The following is a 25841-nucleotide window of genomic DNA, read 5'->3' as shown; positions in this document are numbered from 1 at the left end:
AGTCCAAGAACAAGAACATTTTTAGCAGATGAATGTTTTGATCAGACTGTGATTAGGAAACCAACTCCCTTAACACAGATCTTTGCCCCTGCTATCATTTGCTGGACTCCACTCAAACTCTTTAGGGACATAATTCCAGGTACAAGGGGTTGCCCTGATCTCACACACACAGACTGCAATTAATGGGACTTTGAACCTGGAAAGAAAAAAAGACCATGGGGCATGTGACTTACTGTTGCACTGGGCCACAGGCCCACGGTCAGAACCCCTGAACCAAACCCTTCATGTTCACCAGAGGATTCTTAGTCTTTCTTACACTTGATGAGCATCCCTCCTCCAGGTCCCCACTGCCTCCCAGTGAGGGAGGAATAAACGTGAACCTGGGACAGAAGGGACTTGGGGGTCTTTCACAGAAAGACACGTGGGTGCAGATGTGATCATTTCCAAAGGCAGAAGCTGAAAGGGTTTCAATGTAAATAGAGGTTATCTTTCCTTGACCATTTGGGCTGGCTAGGAAAGAGACAAATGCCTTAGTTTGGGGGCTTCTGGGAAGTGCTCGTTCACGTGTACACACTTAACTGCACAGACATGCACGTGCAGCCCGAGGTCAGGCAGAGCGTTAGGGGCAGTCCCCTTCCCCGCCGCTTCCAGGCCACCGCCTTGCCCTGACTTACGGTTTCTGGTTCTCATAGCTCTTCAGGCGGCCCATTTCCCCAGTGTACACTTTGTTCATGTTTTCATCAGTGTGAACCACCAGCTCGTACTGACGAATGCTGAAAGGCAGGATTGAAAAGTCGGTGAGCTGGGTCCACGACCCTGCCCGAACTCCAACAGAACCAGATATTTGGGTGAGAGAAGCTAGGGGCTGGGCAAGCCCATTGAGGCTTTGGGGTCTACTCAAGAAGAAAGCACATGTGAGGCAAAAGAGGAATTCCCATGTGCAAAAAACAAATACCAGTAAACACGAGGTTGAGGGCCGAGGACTTGCGGAAAAAGTGAAAGCTGGTGGAATCAACGGCCTGCAGCTTCCTTTAAAAATAAGACAAGGCTTAATGTAAAAGAAAAGGGGAAAAAAGTTTGACATTCAAAATGTGGAGGCCATTATCCCAAATAGTTAAGGCCAAAGCCCAATAGGTAAGTGGTCAATGGGCATGAACTGTTCTCAAAACAAGTGCAGGTGATGAAGAAGGGCATAAAAAAACTAGCCCCCCCCCAAAGTGGCTCCTACCACAGGGCAGTCTCTGCAGTAGTATCTGAGGAGCTGCAGAAAGCTGGGCCCGCTGTGACCTCCTGGCTCCTCACTCTCAAAAGCAACGTCAATACTGACCATGGGGAAGAGAGGACTGGAACCCAGAGGGGCCCCCTGAGTGGGTTTTCCCTTTGTTACCAGGGCATGCTCCCTTGGAAAGAGGGGAAGGGGAGAAGGCAAGGGGATGAATCCTGTGATGGAAGATAGGAGGAGGCAAGGGGCTCGCAAGGTCTGGAGCCAGGAGAGCTTGGAGTTTTCATGTGGGGAAAGCCACACAAAGTGGTGTGGCCCAGATCACTGGTGATCAACGAAAGGCTGACGTTTAATCGGGATCTTCCCAACTGAGTGCTGCTGCCCCGGGGGGGGGGGGGGGGGGGGGGGGTCTCAGGGAGACACTGGCAGCAGATGAAATCTGGAGCCTCCAAACCCAGAGGCCATTCTACAGGAGGAGCTGGCAGAAGCAGCGCTGCCTGGGGGAGGAGCTACCCGCCAGGAGCCAGACAATTCCCCCTTCACTGCTCCGGTCCTCCCAGAGAAAGGGCCTGGAGGCCTCCTCCCAAGTCCCAGGCTCACTGCTGAGGGGCTCTCCAAACCATGCAAGAAATCGCTTCAGAGGACAAGGAGGCCGGTCATTTGAGGCCAGGCCTTAGTCATAGCCTGCTTAGATTTTAATAGTCTCTCACAATACCTGGATTTCAAAACAGTTTTGTCTTCATGGACGACCCTAAGAGAGCCATGCTGACTGCAGCAGGGAGATGGATGGGGAACTGCCGGGGATGGGGACTAACGGAGCCATGTTAACATGGTGGAGGGCACTGGGCCGTGTCCACGTCGTCACTAACGATGAAATGCGCATTCATAGTTCAGAAGACACAGGGAAGAATGGCTCTCATCAGATGACACAATGTTTAAAAAACCCCAAAGAACTTGCAAAAGCTCCCTTCGGAGCATTTGGGAGTGACCCCAAATGAAAGAGGTTTAACAGGGTCACCTGGGACATCATGTATATCTGGGACATGCATATTTGAAAAAAAATCTGGGCAGCCGGGTGGCGCAGTGGATAGAGCCCCAGCCCTGAATTCAGGAGGACCCGAGTTCAAATCTGGTCTCAGACACTTAACACTTCCTGGCTGTGTGATCCTGGGTAAGGTATTTAACCCCAATTGCTTCAGCCAAAAAAAGAAAAAGAAAAAAATTTCACAGCATAAACAGAGGTTGGAGGCAAAACTCTGGCTTTCCTGTATGTGGTTCATGCCAAAAAGAGGTCAAAGGCCCTTACGCCCTCTTAAGCCTTATGATGGTATCCCTGGTCACTGTGAGGAGGACCTGGGTACAGCGGGACCGTGGGATTATGGGATCAGGCCATGGGGGATCAAGAGACTGTAGGATCAGGTTGTGGTGGGATCCACCACAGGATCATGGGACCATCGTGTCTAGAACAAACAAGCTGACAGTCCTCTGGACTCTGCACTGGCCAAAGGCCATCTGGAATGCTGTATTTGGTTCTGGGAACATCTGGAGAAACAATGACAGAGCGTCCCAGCAGAGGGCGATCAGAAAGGGAGGAGCCCAGGGTTAATGAGGGGCAGCTGCTGAAGGCAGCGAAGCAGGGATGTGGCAAAGGCTGAGGCAGCAGGACCTCTGGGAAGTGGGAGGGCAGACACTCTTGCCTCAGAGAAGCGGGGACTGGGCTAAATTCCATGAGGCCCTTTCCTTCTAGGGCTTCCTGGGAGTGATCCGCTCCTGCCCAGGGGGTGACCCGCTCAAGGACAATGGGGCGCGAGAAAAGGATCTGGTTTTCTTTAAGGGCTTGAACTGTTCATACTGGGGATATTTTAAGAATACAGACCAGCGTGGGCAGGGACAAAAAGGTGTCTCCCCAGGCCTGTGGGAGGCCCACGCTCTCAGCGCTTCTCTCGGACCCAGGCTCACCCCATCAAAGTCTTTCCAGGCTGAGCAGAACCACAGGCCCGGAGAAGCCCAAAACATAACCAGGCAAAGTCTTGGTGCTGACCAATGGCCCCTGAATCCGGGGCCTGACACTGTGCCACAAAAGATGAAAGGAGAACCCACTTCCCAGGGCTGATCCTTGCTGTCCCAACTGTCCCGGCCCTCTCGCTGTCCCATCCTGTGGTATGTACCAGGCTCTGCGTCTTGTGCCCATACCTACCTGGACTCCTCCCCAGTAGCTTCCACTCCAAAATGTTCACAAACGGCTGGCCAAAACTGCTCTCTCCAGGTGATAAAATCTTCCTCCAAGCTGTGAAAAAGCCAGAGACAAAAGAAAAAGGTCATTGCCAAGGAAAGGGAGAGGAGAAAGACAAGGGAGGGAGGAGGGAAGAAAGATGGGAAGGAATGGAGAGAAAAGGAAGAAAGGAGAGAGTATGAGAGGAAGGGGAAGGGAAGGAGAGAGGTCTTGGGCTGCCAGGCTCTGTTCCACAAAGACACCAGACTAAGGACAGCAGGTTAAAGGGCTGTAGGAAGCCACATTTACTTTTGTTGCTGTTGTTGTTTTTTAACAGAACAACAAAATAATCTGAGGCAATGATAGCAAAGACCAAAGGAGAAAAAACATGGAGGGCTTTTGTCTCGGCAGCCCAAAGAGCGCTGCCCAGGTTGGCGGTTACTTCCCAGTTCTTGGTCTGCCCAGATAAAAGAGGCAGCTGGTGGCTATGCTCAAGCCTCCACTTTCCCGTCAAAATCTCTGGCTCTCAGAAAGCCAAGAAGAAGGGAGGGAGAGGGGGAAGCCCTTAGGAGGAGGAGACCACCCTGAAGCAGACAAGAGACCCTGAAGCACGCCACTAGTAGCGGAGCTAGTGCCCACCCTCACGGGTTCCCACTCCTAAGAAGGCTCCTATCTCGGCCAGGCCCAGGCCACAGGCTTCCCCGAGCTCACTCACTTCCCATCATCATCTCCCAGGCCGAGTTCAAATATTCGCTGAGCCCCCAGCTGGTCCAGCCTGTTGTCCACATATTTCCCCATCGCGTTGAAGTGTTCATAGGTCTTGTTCCCAAGACCAAACACCTGCAGAAAGGAAAAGGAGCAATAATGCCTCATCCTGGCGCCATCTTGGTTTTGTGGGAAAAGATGGATGGCGGTTAAGGGTGGACTTCAACCAGTAGCTCAGGCCCTTTCCAATCTGAACCTCCATGATAAGATTCTGGGCTATGACCTAACATATCTGGACTGATAAGACCAGCCTATCATGTCTGTGTGAAACTTAATGGAAGAGGAAATGAATCATCATGGAGATCACTTTGGGTCCCACCCAACTTGACCAGGAATTTAGAGTTGAAGGCAGGACCATAACACATGCTTTGCTTCCCAGGAGTCCCTGGATCAGAGCAGAGAAAAGGTGGTTCCTACTTTGCTTGCCCTCCAACTGTTTCCACAGTAACTGAAGTATCCCTTGCGGCTTGAAGCCCAGCCCCCTTGTAGTGCTCCTCCTCCTGCAGGTCTCATGTCCCAGGGAACCCCTCTTCTCTCGGGACCTCCAGAGTCTATGAGCTGACAGGATCATAGAAGCCCAGCCCCTCCCTCCCCAGGGTCCCAACACTAAGCGTCTGTACCAGCTGGAGTGAAACCTTGCACAACTTTGACTTGTTCCCCCCATGACCTGAGAGGCTTCTTTTTGCCTTCAATTCAAAATGGACCATGTTCTAAAATACAATCCAAGGGAGCTACAGGAGAGGCTGCTCCAGGTGCCCCTCCAGAAGCTCCCCAAGATCAAGAGCCTGCTGTAAACAAACTTCTCACTGGCTTTTCTTCTTCCCTTCCCCCGGCCCTCTATGATGTCCCTCTCACCTATGGTGGGTGACTCCCTCCAGGAGGAAACAGATAGGGTACCACTCAGCTCCTTTCCAGGCACTGGCCTAAGCTACAGGAAGGACCTCAGAGCCCCTTCTGCCTACTGTCCATCAATGACAAGGGAATGAGAAGCAATTACCTTCCAAACAATGATGGCCAGCTGTGGTGGGACAAGGCCCAGCAGCCTATGCCTGGCACACAGAGCCAAGGGTCCTAGAGCACCTCAGATCCAGCTCAAAAGCCCTCGGGGAATCATGGGAATGAAGGGGCAGACAACTCACCGCAAATCTGACACCAGAGAGATCCGCATCTGTCTCTTGCAGCCAATCATAGAAGTCCTGAGCATTGTCTGTGGGGTCTCCCTCACCATAGGTGGCCATGCAGAACACGGCCAGGGAATTGTCTATTTCTGGAAGACTGCTCAAATCCGCCTAAGAAAGGAAGAAGAGTCAGAGCCAGGAGGAAAGCACAACTCTCGCCCAGTCCATACCCCTACCAACTGAGAGAGGAAAGAGTCTACATCCAAAGGAATGACGCCCTCCAAAGCAGTCACCTCAGAAGGCCAGACACTCACTCGGAGGATGCTGAGCCCTCTCCCAGAATTCCTCCCACAGCCAGTTTTTTGGTTCACACAAGAAAGGCCATTTTGAATGCAGGTTATCAGCATCCTGAGCTCAGCAGACCTGGTTCCTCCTAATGTCTGGCTCAAAATCCAAAAGACTGACTTTCAACCTGGCCAGCACCGAGAATACTCAAAGCGAGGTTCTGAGAGCAGGGATTCTGAACCAGGTCTGACAATATACTGTCAGAGACAAGCTGATCTGATGCCGACTCAAAATGGAGGGAGACGGAGAAAACCGCAGGTATAATGATCCAATGGGCCCCTGAGGAGAGCGATGGATGTGAGACACAGGGGAGAGGGGCTTAGCAATGCAGAGGAAACGATGATGATGAAAGAGGCAGAAATGACACTTGTGGCTTCGTAGGTTAATAGAAGAATGACATATATATTGGCACTAAATCCAGCGATGTGGGGAGCCTATGGGAAAGAGGCTGATAGGTTCCGGCAGGTGTGATCCCTGAGACTGGATGGGTGCCTAGAAAACTTCTGGGAAACGGGACAGGCTAACGGAACAAGCCTGCAGACCGGAGACAGGCCCTCTGCTATGGAAATCTATAAAGGGCAAGGAGCAAGCACAGCAGAAAACATGAGGAGGAGATGGTAGGAAAGAGAAAAAGCTCCTGTTTTCAGCAGAGACCAGTCAGCCCAGAGAACACTGGAGCTCATGAAGAAGACAAAAGTGGCTAGAGGCAGGTGGCAGGTGTGATAGAGATGACAACCACCTAGAAGCTACAGCCGTGACTCAGAGCACTTTTAGGGACATAAGATGCTTTTCTTGCTCAGTAGCTCTTTACTAAAAGCAAAGCACCTGATAAACTTTCTGACTTGCCTTGCTCAGAAGAGAGCCAGCCTCACCTGGGCTGAAGTTCTCCTCGGGCCCATCCTGGGCAAGTCATTGGTCCCTCAGAGTCCCAAGCCGCTCTCTGTAAGTAGAAGTTCTGAGAAGGTGCCAAGCTGCACTGGTGAAGGGAACTTCCTTCCCCGAGAGTTCTCTTATCTCAGAGGCCCTCTACCTGGCTAAGGGACTTTCCTCTTTCAGAAGGCTGAGGAAGCCGAAGGAACGCCACCCAGGGCTGTGGTGCCCACCCCTCTCTTTAGAGCTCATGACGCTTAAAGGAGGATGCACTGGGCACAATCTCAGTAGAAGCCTAGATTTTAAGAAAATTAATTTAATAGTTTTCAGAAAAATTGTTCAATGAATATGAACAAATTTTTTTTTTTTTTAAAGGAGAACTGCACATGTTAAACTTCATTCAGACTGTTTGCTGTCTTGGAGAGGGAGAAAAATTTGGAACACAAGACTTTGCAAAGGTGAATGTTGAAAACTATCTTTGCATTTTATTTGGAAAAATAAAATACTATTAAAACAACAATAAAAAAGAAGTTGTCCAAGACCCCATGACCTGAAATTAAAAAAAAAAAAAAAAAAATTCAAAGCTTCTCAAGAGCCATGGGAAGCACTTATGAATGAAATCCTACTGTTCAAGTAAAGAAGGAAGGGGCAGGGGGAGGGGGGGGGGGGAAGGGGAGAAGAGGAAGAGGAGAGTGGGGATAGCTAAGTGGTGCAGTGGACAGAGCACCAGCCCTGAAGTCAGGAAGACCTGAGTTCAAATCTGGCCTCACACACTTAACATTTCCTAGCTGTGTGACCCTGGGCAAGTCACTTAACCCAATTGCCTCAGCAAAAATAAATAAATATAAATAAAGAAGAAAGGGGAAAGTGCCTAGAAAAAATAAATATAAATAAAGAAGAAAGGGGAAAGTGCCTAGAAAATCTGATGTGGCTGCAAGAAGAGTCCTTTCAGAAACATGGTTTTGATCTGATTTGACTTTTTAAAAAAATTATTCTTTTTAGTTCCATATTTTCTCTCTTCTTCCTTCCCCCATTGAGAAGGCAAAAAAAATGCAATCTTCATACCTATGAAGTCGTGTAAAATATTTCCATGTTTGCCATGTTGCCCCCAAAAAAAAGGTGTGGGGGAGGAGCAAAAAAAAGAAATAAAAACCATCTGCTTCCATTTGCACTCAGAATCCACCCGCTCTCTGGAGAGGGATAGCATTTTTCATGAGGAGTTCTTTGGAATTATTGTGGATCGTTGTTTAATCAGCGGCTAAAACTTAGTTTCACAGTTGATCCTGTTATGATATTGCTGTTACTATAAAGACTATTCTCTTGGTTCTGCTCAATTCACTCTTCCTAATCTAGGTCTTCCCAGATTTTTCTGAAACCACCCCCCTTTGCCATTTCTCATAGCACAATAGGATTCCATCACAAACATTTGCCACAGCTTGTTCGGCGATTCTCCAATGAATGGAGAAGCATCCCTTCAGTTTCCAATTCTTTGCCACTAGAAAAAAAAGAGCTGCTATATCTTGGTACATATGGGTCAGCAAGGTGGCTCAGCAGATAGAGCCCTGGGCCTGGAGTCACAAAGACCACACTTTAAGTGCAGCCTCAGACACTTACTAATCATGGGAGCCTAAGGAAGCCACTTAACTACTGATCACCTTCAGACCCTCAAGAAGAAAATGGCGAACTATTCCAGTGTCTTTGCCAAGAAAACTCCATGGGCACACTGGCTACCGTGGTCTACAAGATCATGAAGAGTTGGATGTGGTTGAACAACATGAAGTCTTTACCTTTTTCTTTGAAGTCTTGGGGAAATCCAGATTTTAAAGAAGACACATATGAAAGATGACAGGATTTTTTGCTTTTGTTTTTGAAGAGTGCCATGGTTCTCTAAGAATAGGTAGGAATATTCTAGAGAGTATTATAAACTGAGGTGAGCAAAAAAGGATTAGGAACAAAAATGGGCTTTTGTGAGCATTTAGAAAGCAGAATGGCGATTGATCACTGTGGTTCCATAAGAACAAGTCATGTTAGACCAACCTCATTTCCTTTTCGGAAAGGATTATTAGAATATAAATTTAAAAATTTCCACAGATCCTACTTGGTTTGATTTCAGAAAAATCTAACAAAGTTGCTTATATTATTGACAGGATCAAAAGGCCGGTAGTGAATAGTTACACAGACTTCGAACCAATTAAACAATGATATCCAAAAAACGATCAGCAATGACAACTCCCAGGGAGAAAAATAAGGAGCAGAAAGGAGAGACCAATATTATATGTGGACCAAAGGGCATAAGTTAATGAAATTTAAGGATAATGTAAAACTGGTATTATAAAATGAAACACTGGCTGACAGAATAAGGATTTTAAAAGCTCTCAACAGGCTACAATTATGAGCCAAAGCTAATAATTTTAAATTGAATAGGGATAAGGTCATCTTACCCTATTGCCAAGAGCTGTGGGAAAATGAAAATATGTTCTCAGAGAAAGAAGACAGGAGAAGTCCTCCTCTGGTAAGGAAGAAATATTGCTGATGTCTATTATCTACTGGAACTGATATTAAAAAGGACATTTCCTTCCTTCTTCCCTTCCTCCTTTCTTTCTTCCCCACTTCATCTTTTCTTCCTTCCTCCCTCCTTCCCTTCCTTCATCTCTCCTTTATTTCTTTCCTCCCATGTTTTCTTCCTTCCTCCCTTCCATCCTTTCTCCCTTTCTCCCTCCTTCCCTTCCTTCATCTCATCTTTTCTTCCTTCCTCCCTTCCATCCTTTCTCCCTCCTTCCCTTCCTTCCTCTCATCTTTTCTTCCTTCCTCCCTTCCATCCTTTCTATATTTATTCAGCACCTACTGTGTATCTAGCCCTAAGCTGGGGATAAAAATGCCTTAAGAGACCCTCTACCTTCGAGGAGTTTAAAATTGAGTTGAGCAGCAGTAAGGAGACCAGTCTGCCAGGACAATGTATTTGTGCTTGGTAGTCATGGCAGCTAAAGCCACAAGAGTGGGCTAGGCCAGAAGGAGCACAAAGCTAAGGAAGTTAGATGTGCCTCTGGGAGCGGGTGGGGGCCTCTTCAGGTTTCTGGGCAAGGGAAGGCACATGATCAGGAATGTGTCTGGAAGATTCATTTGACAGCGATAGTCTTAGACTCTTAAATATATTCAGAAATCTGAAAAAATAATGGCAAATGAATATGACATAATGCTATTTATTATGCCATAAGAAGTGATGAAAGGGGGGGTTTCAGAGAAAACTGGCAAGACCTGTATGCATCGAGCAGAAGCAGGAAAACAATTTATACAATAACAGTAAGCTCAAGACAAAAGCTTTGAAAGATTTCTGAACTAGAATTTGAATACAGATGAAAACAAACTTTTTTTGGGAGGGGGAGGGGTCGTCCTGTTTTTCCTTTCACAACCTAACATGGAAATACATTTTGCCTGACTGCACATGAATAATCAATATCAAATTGTTTGCCTTCTCATTGAGCTGAGAGGGAAGGGAGGGGGAGTATTTGGAAATTTTTAATTTTGTAAAAATTGTTATAAGGATGTTGAAATTTCTATATAGTTGGAAAAAAAAGATTAAAAAGAAAGAACAATTTCAGAACTCCGATCAATCCCAATCACTATACCAGAATACTGATGATGAAGAATGCTTCCAACTTCTGGGCAAAAAGGATATGGACTCAAGGTACAGAATAACAAATACATTTGGAGCACGGCCAATGGGGGGATGTTGGGGTATTTGTTACAGAGGCCTCCCTCCCCCACAGTGGGGGCCTAGGCTGTTACCCCCTCCTTTTTCCACCTCCACTCCCCCCCCAAAAAAGAAGGAATCACAATTGTAAAGAGGACAGTTGAGAAATTTACAGATTGAACTGATCATACACTAAGGAAAAACAAACTACAAAAAGAGACTCAGATTTCTTCATAATCTTCTTCTGCTCTCCACATGTGGGAAACAGAATAAAAGCTGCCTGGCAGACCTCCCCTTGTGGGCAGCTTCCCCATCCAGAGGCTGCAGGCCGAGGGCAAAGAGCATGCGTGGGATTCGGAGGGGAGGACCAAGGCTCAGATTCAGCTGTGACTGTCACAGGTTTGGGGCCTTCCAGTTCTCTGTCCTCTAGCTCCTCCTGGTACAAACTTAGGCTTGTCTAGCTTCCACTGCTTCCCCTCGGGCTGGGAGTGGGACATCTCAGCCTCCTCCCCCAACCTTATTGGAAACCTTCACGGAGACCATGCAGACAAGAGCTGATGGCTCTCCTTGGTTTCCTCTGCTCTAGCTATTGGGCAAAATGCTATGCTGCTCACTTCCTGGGCCCTTTCAACACGGAGAGTGCCAAAGCCCAGGCACCGAGGGGTGACAAGAATGCTTCCTTGGCCTTCCAGTGCAATTCTGGTCCTTTGAGCATTAAGGGGATTTGTCCTTAATGTTCTCATGAATGAGAAAGGTTTTATGCTAAAAAGGAAAACAATTAAAAACCCATCCTTCTGTTTCTTAGTCTCACCCTCTGGAGCTCACTAAGGCCCATGGCTGTTCTCCCGAGACCTTAGCATGCAAGGCCCCCCTGTTCATTTTCAAAGAATCTGGTCATGGGTTGAAGGCGAGGCTGTTGCTCAGCTTACCAAGTCATACTCTTCGGGGTCCGCAGCCATGCCCCGCATTCCATAACGGTGGGCGTCTTTGGAGAGCCGGTTAGCAAATTCTTCAGCTGTGCCCGTCTGGGAGCCATAAAACACAACGATGTTCCTACCCTTTGGGAAGGCACATGAACACATATTAGACAGAAAGCCAACGGGACAATCCCTGACCATTAACTGAGGATTAAGCAAAGACTAATGGGAACAGTTCAGGCACTGAGGAACACCCTCTTTCCCTTCTCTCCTCATGTTCTCCCCCAAATCACCAAGGAAATGAAGTACTCTTGTGTGAGAGAACTAAGCCACACAAAAGCAGTCAAGTGTGTAAGCAAAGAACCTATCAAAAAATCTCCAACAACAACAAAATTCCCCCGGCTTAATGAGCTGAGCAATTATGTGGAGACTCAGAGGAGAGGAAGTCAGCTAAATAAAATGGAGAACACCAAAAGACACAACACAAGCTCCAAGCTTAGCATGAGGGCCACTGGGAGGCAAAATGTCACTAAACCTGTCTCCCCATCTGCTGAAGACAGTCCCTAACAGAGACCACACTCAACCTTTCCTTGAGCTTTCTCCTAGCATAGCAAATACCCAAAAAGGTCTAAATTAAAAATCAAGAAACAAAAGAAAGAAGTCTTACCGTTTTCTTCATCTTCTCCACAAAGCTACTTTCTTTGACAGATGAGGTTCTGAAAAAAGACAAATTTTAACAATAAGCATAGGATGAATTACCAAATCCTCAGTTCATCCTTGTATTTGCTGTCCTTTCCAATTGGTTAGCGTTGAGAGAGACACAGTATTCAGTTAGTCACTGAACATTTATTAAGCACTTAGTATGTACCAGTCATTGTGGACTAGGGATACAAAGAAAGGCAAGAGACAATGTCTGCTCTCAAGGAGTCCACAATCTAATAGAACTCTCACAGAGTATCCAGAATGAAGAACTTGCTAGTCTGTTGCTCATTTCTCTGACCGAGCTACATCTGGGCCTCCATGTTCACAAGTGAACTTCACACTTTATGAAGATGATCAACAACCTGGCCCCCATTCAGGCAAGTGGCCAGGATGGTGGGAGGACCAAGCCATGCAAGGGTCAATTTAAGGAATGGCGGTACTCAGATTGGAGAAGAAGTGATTCAAGCAGGGCATCAGGGCTATCATGTGGAAGGAGATGGAAGAGGCTGGTTCTGCTTGGTTCTAGTGGGTAGATTGAGGGGCAAATTGTTGAAGTAGCACGTAGAGTCAATGTAAAGAAGAGCTTCCTTGCTCCCAAGAGTAGCTAACAAAAGATGTCCAAGAGTGAAGTAAGTGTCCTTTATCCCTATTAGAGAGGGGAGTCATCAGACACCCAAGGCTGGGTCCAGCCCCCCATCCTGTTTCAGCCTCTGTTTTTCCTATAATTCAATTCACTGACAAAGATCTGAGAGAAACATGGGTTTGATCACTTTAACATTCCATGAAAACTCCAACAATCAAAAGTGATGTAAAAAACAAAGTAAAAGCCCAACACTTTTAGGAAGAGGAAAAAGAGGCAAGGTACAAACTCATGTTCATAACCATGACTCAAGGACATCAGGAAGACATTAAATTATGTTCATTAAATTATACTGAAAAATGGAGGCAGCGAGGTGGTGCAGTGGATAGAGCACCAGCCTTGAATTCAGGAGGACCGGAGTTCAAATCTGCCAAATCTGCGCTCGGACACTTAACACTTCCTAGCTGTGTGACCCTGGGCAAGTCACTTAACCCCAGACTCAGGGGGGAAAAAAAAGAAAAAAAAAAGATTATACTGAAAAAAAGAGGTAAGTATGAAGTTTAACCAACACAAGGGTTATTTTTTCCCCACAGAACCACAGAATTGAAGAATCTGAATGGGCCTGGTTCTCTAATCCAATCTCCCACCCAAAGCTAGAATTGTCATTATCATATTATACATGGTCTTCTAGCTTAAACCTTCCCAAAGACCAAGAACTCATTATCTCACAAAGCAATCTAACCAGTTCCATTTTTCTCAAGCTTTCCAGTAAAAAGGTATTTCTTCTGATCCCAAACTTCCCTCCCTAGGACTTCCTACTTTTGCTTCCTGGGGCCATTCAGAAAAAGATGAGTACTTCTGTAACATGACAGATGCTCTAAGAGAGAAGCCACATCTCCACCTAATTTCTCTTTTCTTCAAGGGCAAGTTCCTCTGATTCCCTTGCTGCCCAAGTCTTTCCATCATTCCCTTAATAAGACAGACTTTCAAGGCACCATCCCACCATCCTACTCTCAACACATTCCAAATTGCAGCCCATTTTGACAAGTGGGGACCAGAAGGTATTCCTCCTAACTCATCTGACAGTCCACTAATAATCTAACAGAAGTGCTCTTCTTTCTGGATTTGTGAACTGCACACAGCTTACTCGAGTCCAATAGGACCAATAAGTGCTAGCGTGGTTAGCACCTTTTCTACCTTGATGTGCCCTGATCCCGGGGTCTTTCAGTGCCTCAGTGCCTCCTCCAGCCTCAGGTTTTGCGAGTTGAAGGAGGATATGAAATGGTAGCTCTTGTGGTTATCACCCACCAAAGACTTCCTGGTAACCTAACTCAGCACAAAATCAGTGCTCTACCTGCCATAAAGGGCAGAATTCTCTGGCAGTGCTGGAGGCTCCTTTTTTTTTTGCAGGAACTAATGTATAAAGAGTATATATATTTGTAAAGCACTTAGCATAAGTGATTTGTAATTGTAATTGTTGTTAGTTTTCCTCCTCCTCCTCCTCCTCCTCCTCCTCCTCCTCCTCCTCCTCCTCCTCTTCCTCTTAGATAAGGTTCATTTGGCATAATTTGTTCTTGGGGAAGCCACTGACATCTTGCGATCATCACTCTGTGAGTATTCATGTGGAATGCCTCATCCTCAGATACCAACGCTGCAAAGTCCGACGCTGGTCCACTCACAAAGTGATTCTTTGCTGGGTCATCATAATTTCCAAATTAAAAGGGTCTAAATTAAGAAGGTTCAAATGTTGATTTCCTATAATTAAGAGAGCAGTGAGGAGATGATGCAGTAGAGACATCTGAAGGCAGTCCATCCTCTAGCCAGCAGTCCTCAAACTTTGGGATCCAGGTTGCATTAATGGGAAGGTGAATAAGAAGCTAAGACTACAGATTTGGTCTTTGAAAGAGACAGTTAAGCTCCTTTCTGTTTCCAGACCAACAGAAGTGTGTTTCATAAGGCAAATTGGGGGCAAAATGGCAGACAGCTCAGCCCAAATCCATTTTCCAAGCTAGGGGGGGGAAACAAAACACTATTGGTATGCTCTGAGTCAATTGGCAGCATCATTTTCATAAACAAAGGCCTGAACATGAATTAGTGACCTAAAGTAAATTAGTTTCTCCGCTTAAAGAGAAAGGATAAAAACTCGTTATTCCTTAAACTCTCCAATTTCATATTCTCCACTGGAGCTCCCAGGGAAGAAAATCAGAAGGAGAAAGACAAAGTTTCCAAAGTGACGGGTCCTAATCTCACATTTTTCAAATAAATCTTATAAACATGGAAAAAATAGGATACAGTCCCCAAGAGAATATGGATGCTAGTCTAGAAACTCTGACTCCATTCATGAGGGGATAATTATAGGGACACAAATAGACTCCAAGTCTCCAAAGTGAAATGCCGACATTTTTTTCAATAAGATTAGCAGCTATCAATGCTATTTTAAGGTTTTTAGATTTAAGTAACTCTACAAAATCCCCAGAGAGGAAAAGAGAGGACATTATCCAGTGCGGAAACACTTACTCACTAAGCTTTGCTCAACTGGATAGTATCCAGGGAATCAAATGCTGCAGATCTGTGGAAGCATGATGCAAGGTCCCAGTGGCCATTTTTCTCTCAGCACTGGAGATGGCAGGGAGAATTGGGATTGCTCTCCATTTTTTCCTATATGCTCATTTCTGTACTAGCTTGGGATCCTGCCAATGTCATCAAAAACTGACATCGTTTCCGATGTCACCATTTCTGTGAAAGGTACAATTTCCCTGGAGATCCAGGCTTGAAAGCTTGAGGCCAGCTTTGATTTTTCTCTTTTCCTCACCCTTCCAAACATCTGGTCGGACACCAAAAACCTGTGAATTTTTCCTTTAAAAGGTTCTGATAAAGGCCTCATCTCCAAAATATACAGAGTGACTTTAATTTATAAGAAATCAAGCCATTCTCCAATTGATAAATGGTCAAAGGATATGAACAGACAATTTTCAGATGATGAAATTAAAACTATTTCCACTCATATGAAAGAGTGTTCCAAATCACTATTGATCAGAGAAATGCAAATTAAGACAACTCTGAGGTATCATTACACACCTGTCAGATTGGCTAAAATGACAGGAACAAATAACGTGAATGTTGGAGGGGCTGTAGGAAAACTGGGACACTGATGCATTGTTGGTGGAGTTGTGAAAGAATCCAACCATTCTGGAGAGCAATCTGGAATTATGCCCAAAAAGTTATCAAAATGTGCATACCCTTTGACCCAGCCATACTACTACTGGGCTTATACCCCAAGGAACTACTAGAGAAGGGAAAGGGTCCTGTATGTGCCAAAATGTTTGTGGCAGCCCTTTTCATAGTGGCTAGAAGCTGGAAGATGAATGGATGTCCATCAATTGGAGAATGGTTGGGTAAACTATGGTATATGAATGTTATGGAATATTACTGTTCTATAAGAAATGACCAACAGGAGAAATACAGAGAGGCTTGGAGAGACTTACATCAACTGATGCTGAGTGAAACAAGCAGAACCAGAAGATCATTATACACTTCAACAATGATACTGTACGAGGATGTATGCTGATGGAAGTGGATTTCTTCAACATAGAGAAGAGCTAATCCAATTCCAATTGATTAATGATGGACAGAACCAGCTACATCCAGAAAAGGACTGGGAAATGAATGTAAACTGTTATTTTTACCTTCTGAATCCAATTCTTCCTGTGCAACAAAAAAATTCGGTTCTACACACATATATTGTATCTAAATTATACTGTAATATATTTAACATATATAAGACTGCTTGCCATCAGGGGGAGGGGGTTGGGGGAGGAAGGGAAAAAATCTGAATAGAAGTAAGTGCAAGGGATAATGTTGTAAAAAAAATTACCCATGCATATGTACTGTCAAAAAATGTTATAATTATAAAATAAAATAAAAAATTAAAAAAAAAAAAAAAAAAAAAAAAAGAATTTTTCCTTTAAAATATCCTATTTCTAGTCACCTCTTTCTTTCAATTTCCACGATTACAACCTTGGTTTATGCACTCGGCTTCCATTCCGAATTGTTGAAATGACCTCAGGCATTTTCTTATCTTCCGCCTTCATGGCACCAAGGGCCTAGACAATGGTGGCCTAAGTCATCTGCCAGCAGAGTCTGGATCTCAATGCTTTTAAATTTAATTCAATAATGAATGAAAATGGCCCCTGTCCTTAGTCAGTTTATATACACACACACATATGGAAAGAAAAAGGAATTGCATTGATTTATGGATATGGAAACTGCCTTTTTATTATGGCATGGTTGTACTAAAAAGGTCCTTTCAAATTCAAGTCAACAAACACTTTTTAAGTACCTACTATGTACTAGGCACAAGGGGAAGATGGAGCATAAGACATGACTAGAATCAACTGGACATTAAGCTGACGATGTCTGAAGCTGAGAGAGGTTCAGGGTCACACTTGGCCAGGGTTAAGAGAAGCACAGAATGGCTGCTGAGTCTTCCCTACCCCCTATTCACCTTTAACCTCCACCCAGAGGAAGACTATGGAAGTTGACTGCTAGCATGGTTAGCACCTTTTCTATCTAGATGCGCCCTGACCCCTGGGTCTTTCAGTCCCTCAGCCTCCAGCCTCCAGCCTCAGGTTTTGCATATTGAGGGAGGATATGAAATGGTTAACACTTGTGATTATCATCCACCAAAGACTTCCTGGTAACCTAACACAAAATCAGTGTTCTCTTGCCATACAGGGCAGAATTCTCCAGCATTAGAAACAGATAAAGGTAATATGAAAAAGGGACCCTTGAAAATTCCCTGAGTATTATACGAGACAGTCCCCTCATTCCAGCTTTAAACAAGCAGCTCATCTTATAGCAGTCAAGGTGAAGCAAGTTCCCTGCACTCCAATAGGTCCAATTTCTGGGTTTACCACCATCGAGCACAGGTAACATTCAGCACAGCAAAGGCCCTGTCCACTTAAAACAACTTCAAGGAAAGAGAACAAAGTACTTTAAGCAAAAAGAGGATTCCTTCGGGGAGGTCACCCTAGTGAATGGAGCTTTTCCTTTTTTTTTTTTTTTTTTCCCTTGAGACTGGGGTTAAGTGACTTACCCAGGGTCACACAGCTAGGAAGCATTAAATGAATGGAGCTTTTAAATGCGACTCATCATTCCTACAAAAACACACAGGGAGAATCCTGGCAAGCAGTTCTCGGGGAGCTGAACTCAGAAGGGTCTGCTTTACACACTTCAGCTCCAAGGGTGAGCACATCATTCTTTTGGGGTCCGAGGTGGCCATACTGTGGTGACTGCCCTCCAATGAACATGGGCACTTTGTCTGTGACACAGTCTTAGAGAAAGTGGCTCAAGAACACTGAGAAGTTCAGTGATTACCCAGGATATCTAGGACCCAGGTCTCCTAAGCTCAAGACTAGCTCATAGTCACTATAGATAACACACTGTCTCTCATTGTTAGATCCAAGAAAAAAAGTTCAGAAGGAACAGAAGAATAAGAAAACTCCTTGTTCCCATCTTGTTAAAAGTTTATATATAATACATAAACACAGAGTTTGTTTCTTTAGGATGTCGCTAAGTTTACAGTTTCTTGCCCAATCCCTTTTTATTCTTGTTTGTTTACAATTCAGTGGTCCTCAAACTTTTTAAATAGGGGGCCAGTTCCTTGTCCCTCAGACTGTGGGAGACTGGACTATAGTAAAAACAAAAGCTCACACTCTGTCTCTGCCCCTCAGCCCATTTGCCACAACCCGGCGGGCCCATAAACGTCCTCAGCAATCTGGCTCATGGGCTGTAGTTTGAGAATCCCTGGTACATGAACGTTTTTATTGATACTTACACCAAGTTTAGAATAAGACAAAAAGGCAGGTCCTCTGGGTATTACAACTCATGTTCAGCCAATCCTGGTGCTCTGACTCAAAAGGGTTTTCTCTGACATTGTACCAACCAGTCATGTCTGACTATCTAAGTACCTCTTTCATTTATTTACATATATTTATATCAGTTTTCTCAGTTTTATTTTGATAGCCATGTGGGCTGAGGAAGAGAATAGTACCTCGCTGTTAAAATGTGACTTCCTGGGTATTACTATTCTAAGTGGCTAGCTCTACAGTGGGCATAAGGGTGATGAGAAAGGGAAATGGAGGAGTTACTTTCTGAAAGGATCCTAGATAAGATCACAGATAAGAAGGGTCATTAGAAGACACAAGGCTCAGTTCCTTTAACTTTACAGATGAGGAAACTGAGGCCATGGAGGCTAAGTGGCTTGTCTGGGTTAACAGGATGCAGGGCTCCTTTTCTACTGTACCTTGGGTAAAAAGCTAATTAAAGAGACCAGAACCCTTTTTCTTAAAGGAAAGCTTCAGAGAAGCTTAAATTGAGTAAAAAGAAAAAAATGAATTCTAGCCCTCACTGGTTCTTTCTCTCATTAGGAGGCAAAAACAATTTCCTTCATTTCCAAAAGAAATTTAAAGTTCTATTTCTTGGTGTCATAGAAAGACGAAGCATTTATTAAATGCTTACTATATACCAGGCACATAATTGACAAGAAGGTCTCTGCTCTAAAAGAGGTCACATTCTAATACAAGAAGACAGACCATAAAGAAAAGCAGGAAATTTATGAACAGTGGATTATCTAGAGCTGAAAAGGAACTTGGTGGCTACCCGGTCCAACTTATCTTACAGACAAGGAGAACAAAGCTCAGAAAAGCTGAGTAGCTTGCCTACGGTTAAATAAATAGAGTCAAAATTTGCATCCAAGTCATGAGGCTCTGAAGCCAAGGCTATTTCCATCGCAACAGGCCACCACCAATACCATTTCGGGCTCCAGAACATCACTGTAGCTGCCAACAGTGACTGGGCATCTGTGGCACTCAAAGCCTTTGTAGGCCCACACACAGGGTAAGACACAGCCCAGGCCCACGAGTGTCTGACAGTCTGGCTGAAGAAGAGGGGATGTATACATAAAAGAAACTAAGGAGTAGGAAGGATGTAAAGGGAGGAATAATCATGTGAGAAACAGGAAATCTGGGCTCAGTTTTCTGCTCTGCCAAAGGATGAAACTTAAACTTGGAAGTAGGAAGCAATATACTTCAGATATTCACCACCTTGGTGATAAGGGCCAAGTCATATAATCTGTCAATGTCTCAGTTTCTTCATCTGTGAAATGGGTAAAATGGATGAGATTAATTTTAAGATTCCTTCCAGTTCTGATATATTTTCAATTCCAATTTTCAAAATAATTTTTTTTTAAAGACCATAGATGGATGTTTAGTTGGAGGAGATGACAAAAATCATCTGGTTTGACCTCATTTTGCAGAGAGTATCAAACAATCAGTTCAAGATCAGACAGGCAGGATCAGTCTCAGACTCTCCACTGGACCATACAGCCTCAATGTCTGGAAGTGTTCTGTAAAACCTTAAAGAGATTTTTTTAAACAAGCGATTAACATTACTTTATTCAAGGTCACATAAGGACAGAGATATCTAGTATCTCCCAGTTAGGCTAGGACTGTCCCTACCACATTATGCTGCCCCCTACAAGAAACTGACTTTTATTGAGAAATTTAAAGTTTGAAAACACTTTACACAAACCATCTACTTTGAGGTTCATAAGAATAACTTGAGGTCAGAAGTATAAGTATCATTCCTATCTGTGGGTGAAGAAAGTGACTCAGAATGAAGTCATTTTTCCTGATAACAATTGTTAGAGGGAGGATTTGAATCCAGATCTCCCTGATTCCAAGGACAACATTCTACTACCAAACTCAGCTGCTGTCACACACTGAATGTGGGCAATAAACGGAGGCAGAAGAAAACATCAGACAAAGTGACTGAGACCAGCAGGAAGGTCAGAACACCAGCCGATCGGCACCGTCTCTTAGCTGGGAGTCACATCACTGTCTGCAGCTGCTCGCTGGGCAATCAAAACTCAGAGGAGAGCCCAAAACAGGAAATGCCATTATATTGCTTCTTACCACATCTTCTCAAAGTAGGCATTCCAGGCTCCAGAATGGAGCTGCCAGGAGCAGAAACCCTCCAACCGCCAGATGAAGAGAGTTTTTAGTATTGGAAAGGCCCCTAGAGAGCACTTAAGTCACTTCTTTCATTTTTCAAAAGAAAGAAAGAAAGAGAGAGAGAGAGAGAGAGAGAGAGAGAGAGAGAGAGAGAGAGAGAGAGAGAGAGAGAGAGAGAGAGAGAGAGAGAGAGAGAGAGAGAAAGAAAAAAGAAAGAGAGGAAGGAAAAGAAAGGGAGAAAGGAATAGGAAAGAAGGAAGGAAGGAAGGAAGGAAGGAAGGAAGGAAGGAAGGAAGGAAGGAAGGAAGGAAGGAAGGAAGGAAGGAAGGAAGGAAGGAAGGAGAAAGGGCCTTATAGTAATGGGGTTAAAAATGGGGTCTGCCAAAAACAGAAGAAATGGAACAAACCCCAGGGCCACTCCATTCCTTTCCTGCCCTTCCAAGTCTGCCTTAGCCGATGCCTATCTCCGTATTCTAGAGCAAAGCCGTTGGCCTGCAGAGCCCCTTGACAAGTCACTACACAGAACAAGAGCCCAGGGCAATCCTCATCCCAGCCTGGCCATGTTGCTTTTTCATGTCTCTCACTCCTGTTTCTCAAAGCAAAGTAAGAACTCTCAGACCCATCACTTTGGTTCTCTAAACACAGCACATTCTTTGAGTCTGTGGACAATTGCTTCCAATCAAGGAAGTTTAGCAGCATATTTGAATGGGCCTTCCAAGTCTGGGTTTAACTAAAGACCGTAAGGAATAGGGGGATGTGGAACTGACCTTCCCAGGCTAGAATCCTCCTGCGGAACAGAGTACGTGCATCCCATGTCTGCAAGCACACCACTCCACACGCCAAAGAAAAAGGGATGCTACAGCTCGTGAAAAGGGCCCAAGAAGGAGTGATCAGAAACTTCAACTTTGTCTCCTGACCTCTCCATACTTGCTGCTGATTCTAGAAGGAAACTGGCTGGCGAGTTCCATCATGAGTTCTGTCATGAGTCCCAAGAGCAATCCTCTCCGAAGTCTCGGAAGTACTCAGAGCTCTGACACGGATCCCTACAAGCCTTCAGAACATGGAAACACTCTGGCAGCTCCAACAGAAAGGACTCAGGAGTCAAGAATGAAATCTCCCATGATTCCAGCAGTTTGCACATATCCCTCCCCCCCCAAACCCCAATCCCTCCCTTTCTTTCAGCTGTATGGAACAAGAGAAAGGAGAAGTATTTTCCTCCCCCTATTCAGGTCGCCTTGGCAACAGTTTATATCATTGACACTGCCCCCCCCAATTTTTTTTTTTTTTTTTAAAGAAAACCATGTAGGCTGAATGAAGCTATTGCAAACACTAAAAAGGCAGTCTCTCCCCATGTTGCTATGGCACTGCTGCCCTTCATGAAGAAAGCCTGTATTGATCGCAGTCACTGGGGCTCCTTGGAATCATATTAAATTAGGCCAATTCCAATCTTCCCCAACACAAAAGGCCAGAGGAAGGAACTGATGAAATTTGGGTGGGAGGGCAGGATGGAGGGAAGAGGCAGAGTGTTGAGGGCAAGCCCAGAGGTAGAGCTAGAGCCCTTTCCAAGATCATCAATCTTAGGAGCAAAAGTCACAAACCCCTCCCTCAAGCCTACCAAACAAGAGCTGAGGTCTGGGAAAAAAGCACGACCCCCCCACCTCCCACTCCTCACCCCTGCCCCTGCCAAGCAGGGTCCCAAGAGCTCTATCCAATGATGCTTTTGCCATGGGACAGCTGATTCAGCCCTCCAGAAAAGCTCTGCCACAGTCGAGGCTACCTGAATCTGCAGTCAGTGCCCCAAGTGACCCCACACCAAGCCAGCAGTCTGCAACGAGCTCCGCATCCCAAATGCTTGCCAAGCAAACACAAAAGTTTCCAATTAGAATTTCTGAGTTGGGATTGGAATCCTCCCTGGTTCAACATTTTTTAAAAAGTTCAGCTTTGTCCAATATCTAAGCAGATGCTATTATGGATACAGCTGACTAAAAGGAGGCCACAAAATCTTAATGAGGCACTTGGATAAAGTTCAACCACAAGGCCTGGTTTTTGACCCGCTTTTTCAAGCTTTCAACAATGGAGAAAGTTGCTAAAAGCTGCTAACACTCTCCTGGTTTCAGTGCCGGGAAACAGATTTCCTCCCCCTGGACTTTGCCTTCCCTTTCCCAATTCAGATGAGGAATGCATACTTCTCAAAAAGCCCTGGATCTGAAATGGAACAAGCTTTCTCAATTTCCAAATCCTTCCTCAGAGGTTCATGAATAGCAGATAAGGAGTTTGGTGCAACAGTCACAAAAAGTCAATCCATTTTAAAGAAAAGACTCTAAGGAACCTCTCAAATGCCCTCGGACCTCCAGACCTTGCACCCTGAGCAAAGGAATCTCCCATCTTAGGGAAAGGAAGTACCCCAAAAGATTTATCTGGTTTTGCTCCCTGACTTCAGGCAAGTTAGACATTATTAGCCCTATTTTATAGCTCCATAACAACAACCCCTCAGTCAGAAGGCTGGGCGCCTGGATTCGAATGCAGAATCTCAATCTTCTAACTATGACTTGATTGCCAGGCAGGAGTTAAAAGCCCTAAACATAATCTGGCTGTACACATGAATCCGAAAGCCTCTCTTAAAAGGGAACAGTAGCTATACCTCACAGACACTTTAGGAAGCCATGATTTTGTATAGTGGATACGGTATTGGCACTGGGAAAACCCTGAGTTCAAATCTAGCTTCTATTAGTTGTGTGATCTTAGGCAAGTTATTCAACTTCTATATGCTCAGTTTTCTCAACTATAAAATAGGGGAAATAACAGCACTTACCTCACAGAGCTGTGAGGAACAAATGAAATGATAATTGTGATGGGCTTAGCCCAGGGAATACATAAACTTAGCTTGGTATATAACTGGTATTACATTAATAGTAGATGTTATTATGATTATTACTTTGCCAGCCATCCTGGCTGTGGCAACCAAACTTCTCGAGTTGCTAGGACTAAAAGCCTACTGTTAGGATTACAAGGTGAGAACTCCAGCTGTCTGGACAGTGACAAGGTGAGAACTCAGGTTGACTTGACAGTTCTCTGGCTCAGTCCTTTCGGGTCTCTGTCTCTCTGTGCTTGTCTCTCTCTCTCTGTTTCTGCTTGTCTCTGTCTGAGAGACTCTTTCCCCGACTTTGTATCGGCCCCACCTTGGGCACCAATTTGTAAAGTTCTTGAATTGTGAGGGTCCGGTCGTCTGCTCAATTATAATCCTTCTCTGGGAGGAGATGTGTAAAACCTTTTCCTCTGTGCGCAGGTTTCTTGGGAGCTCTGAATCTCCTCCAACTCTTGTCCTTCCTCAAATCAGACTGGTCTCCTTTCAGTTTGCCTGGAATCAAAACTCTATCCCAGAGTCAATTCTCTCAAGCCCAATGCTGCCCTTCTTTTATCCTCCCAGAGAATAGGCATGTGAGAACTCAATGGGGCGTGGGGAAATACTTCCACCAATGAATTTGCTCCTCTTAGAATTCCTAAGGTGTAAACTCCCTTTAAAGGCCCGAACCAAAGGTCTGAGCCAGAGAACTGTCAAGTCAACCTGAGTTCTCACCTTGTCACTGTCCAGACAACCTGAGTTCTCACCTTGTAATCCTAACAGCCTACTTCCCATCATTCGATCAGCAGAAATGGCAAGTCTCATGCTTAGTCTTTCCAGTTTGAAAGGATGTGACCTAACTCAAGACTATTCAAGTGTTACCTTTGAGGTCTTAGAGTCACTCAGTAAACAAGCATTTATCAAATGCTTCCTATGTGCCAGGCAATATGTTAAGTGCTAGGGATATAATAAAGGGTCAAAGTACAGTCAGTCTGCTTTCAAGGGCCTCCCAGATGATGTGCAAAAAATAAATAAATAAAATAAATCACATATTCCAGAACCCATGTAGTATAAATGGGATGTGATATATGTAATGTACTCTCATTGTGGATGTGTGGATGTGCTTGTGCACACACTACAGGTACTAAAGGGCTGGAAAAGGCCTTCTGTCAAGGGTGGAATATGAGCTGAGGCTTGAAGGAAACCAGGGAAGCCCGGAGTTGAAGACCAAGAAAAGAGTGTTCCAAGCCTGGGGGGCTAGCCAATCAGTCAGGGGAAAGGGGGATGAAATGTAATATATGTATGTAATATATTGTATTAAATTTATACTTTAACATATTTAACATGTATTGATCAACCTGCCATCTGCGGGGGGGAGGGAAAGGAGAGGAAACATTAGAACAAAAAGTTTGGCAATTGTCAATGTTGTAAAATTGCCCATGTATATATCTGGTAAATAAAAATTATTAAAATAAAAAAAAAATTTTTAAAAAGAGCAGCATGTAGGCCAGCATCACTGGAAAGGTAGGAAGAAGACAGCTTATAAAAATGGCAAATAGAGGTTTTTACATTGTATTCTAGAGGAAGCCACTGAATTTTACCAAGAAGATTGGGTGACATGGTCATAGCAGAAATTTAAGAAAATCACTTTGGAAGTTGAGGAGTCTAGGCTGGAGTAGGAATCATTTCATTTTCACTATATAAGTGATTGAAGGCTTTAGAAAAGAAGGCATACATAAACTTGGGGAAAGAATGATAGCTCTAAGTCAGAAAAATACTAAATAAAGGGAATAGCATACACATTCATATAGAAATCTATCTTACTGACAAAAGGAAGGGTAAATTAAGGAAGGCAGTGATTATAAAATAAGGGTGAGGAGGGAAAAGGTGAGCAATTGGGGGGGGTGAAATAAATAAGTGAAAATAGCATGGAGGGGAATAAGATAGTTGTCATAACTATAAATGTAAATGGGACGAACTTACCTATAAAATAGAAGCAGAGAGCAGAATGGATTAAAAAATAGATATATTTTCTAAAATAGGGTGTTTCTATTTTAAAGTCTGATTCTTTTTGTACAGCAAAAATAACTGTATGGACATGTATACATATGTTGTATTTAACTTATACATTAACATATTTAACATGTAATGGTCAACCTGCCATCTGGGGGAGGGAGTGGGGGGAAGAAGGGAAAAATTGGAATAAAAAATTTTGCAATTGTCAATGCTGAAAAATTACCCATGCATATATCTTGTAAATAAAAATTAAATTATGGTATATAAAGGTAATGAAATATTATTGTTCTATAAGAAATGATCAATAGGATGATTTCAAAGAGGCTTGAAAAGACTTAGATAAACTGATGCTAAGTGATACTTCCCAGAATCAAGAGAACATTATATACGGCAACAAGATTATGTGATGATCAATTCTGATAGATTTGACACTTTTCAACAATCAACAATGATTCAAGGCAATTCCAATAGACTTGTGATGGAGAGAGCCATCTGCATCCAAAGAGAGAACTGACCGTGAATCAAACATAATATTGTCACCTTTGTTGT

General features: G+C 44.3%; 1 protein-coding gene across 9 annotated transcripts in view; it reads right to left on the bottom strand.

Moving 5' to 3' along the window:
* Positions 1-25841, bottom strand: part of POR (cytochrome p450 oxidoreductase) — an 81563-nt gene that overhangs the window by 5918 nt on the left and 49804 nt on the right. For 8 of the 9 annotated variants that reach the window (XR_012481517.1, XR_012481518.1, XM_074264119.1 and 5 more), the window contains exons 3-8: positions 11808-11856; positions 11153-11281; positions 5339-5488; positions 4150-4274; positions 3420-3509; positions 675-773 (exon numbers count right to left, since the gene is read on the bottom strand). Coding sequence is in view for 7 of the 9 variants with exons in the window: in XM_074264119.1 (XP_074120220.1) it covers positions 675-773; positions 3420-3509; positions 4150-4274; positions 5339-5488; positions 11153-11281; positions 11808-11856 (642 nt within the window). In the remaining 2 variants the exon portion in view is untranslated. Of the gene's footprint in view, positions 1-674; positions 774-3419; positions 3510-4149; positions 4275-5338; positions 5489-11152; positions 11282-11807; positions 11857-21201; positions 21264-25841 lie in introns of those variants that run through there. The other variant, XM_074264122.1, reaches the window with a different exon arrangement.

Source organism: Sminthopsis crassicaudata, chromosome 4 (genome assembly GCF_048593235.1).
Source record: "Sminthopsis crassicaudata isolate SCR6 chromosome 4, ASM4859323v1, whole genome shotgun sequence".
Taxonomy (NCBI): domain Eukaryota; kingdom Metazoa; phylum Chordata; class Mammalia; order Dasyuromorphia; family Dasyuridae; genus Sminthopsis; species Sminthopsis crassicaudata.
The sequence above is the reverse complement of the archived record's forward strand: the minus strand, read 5'-3'. Positions and strand labels throughout refer to the sequence as shown.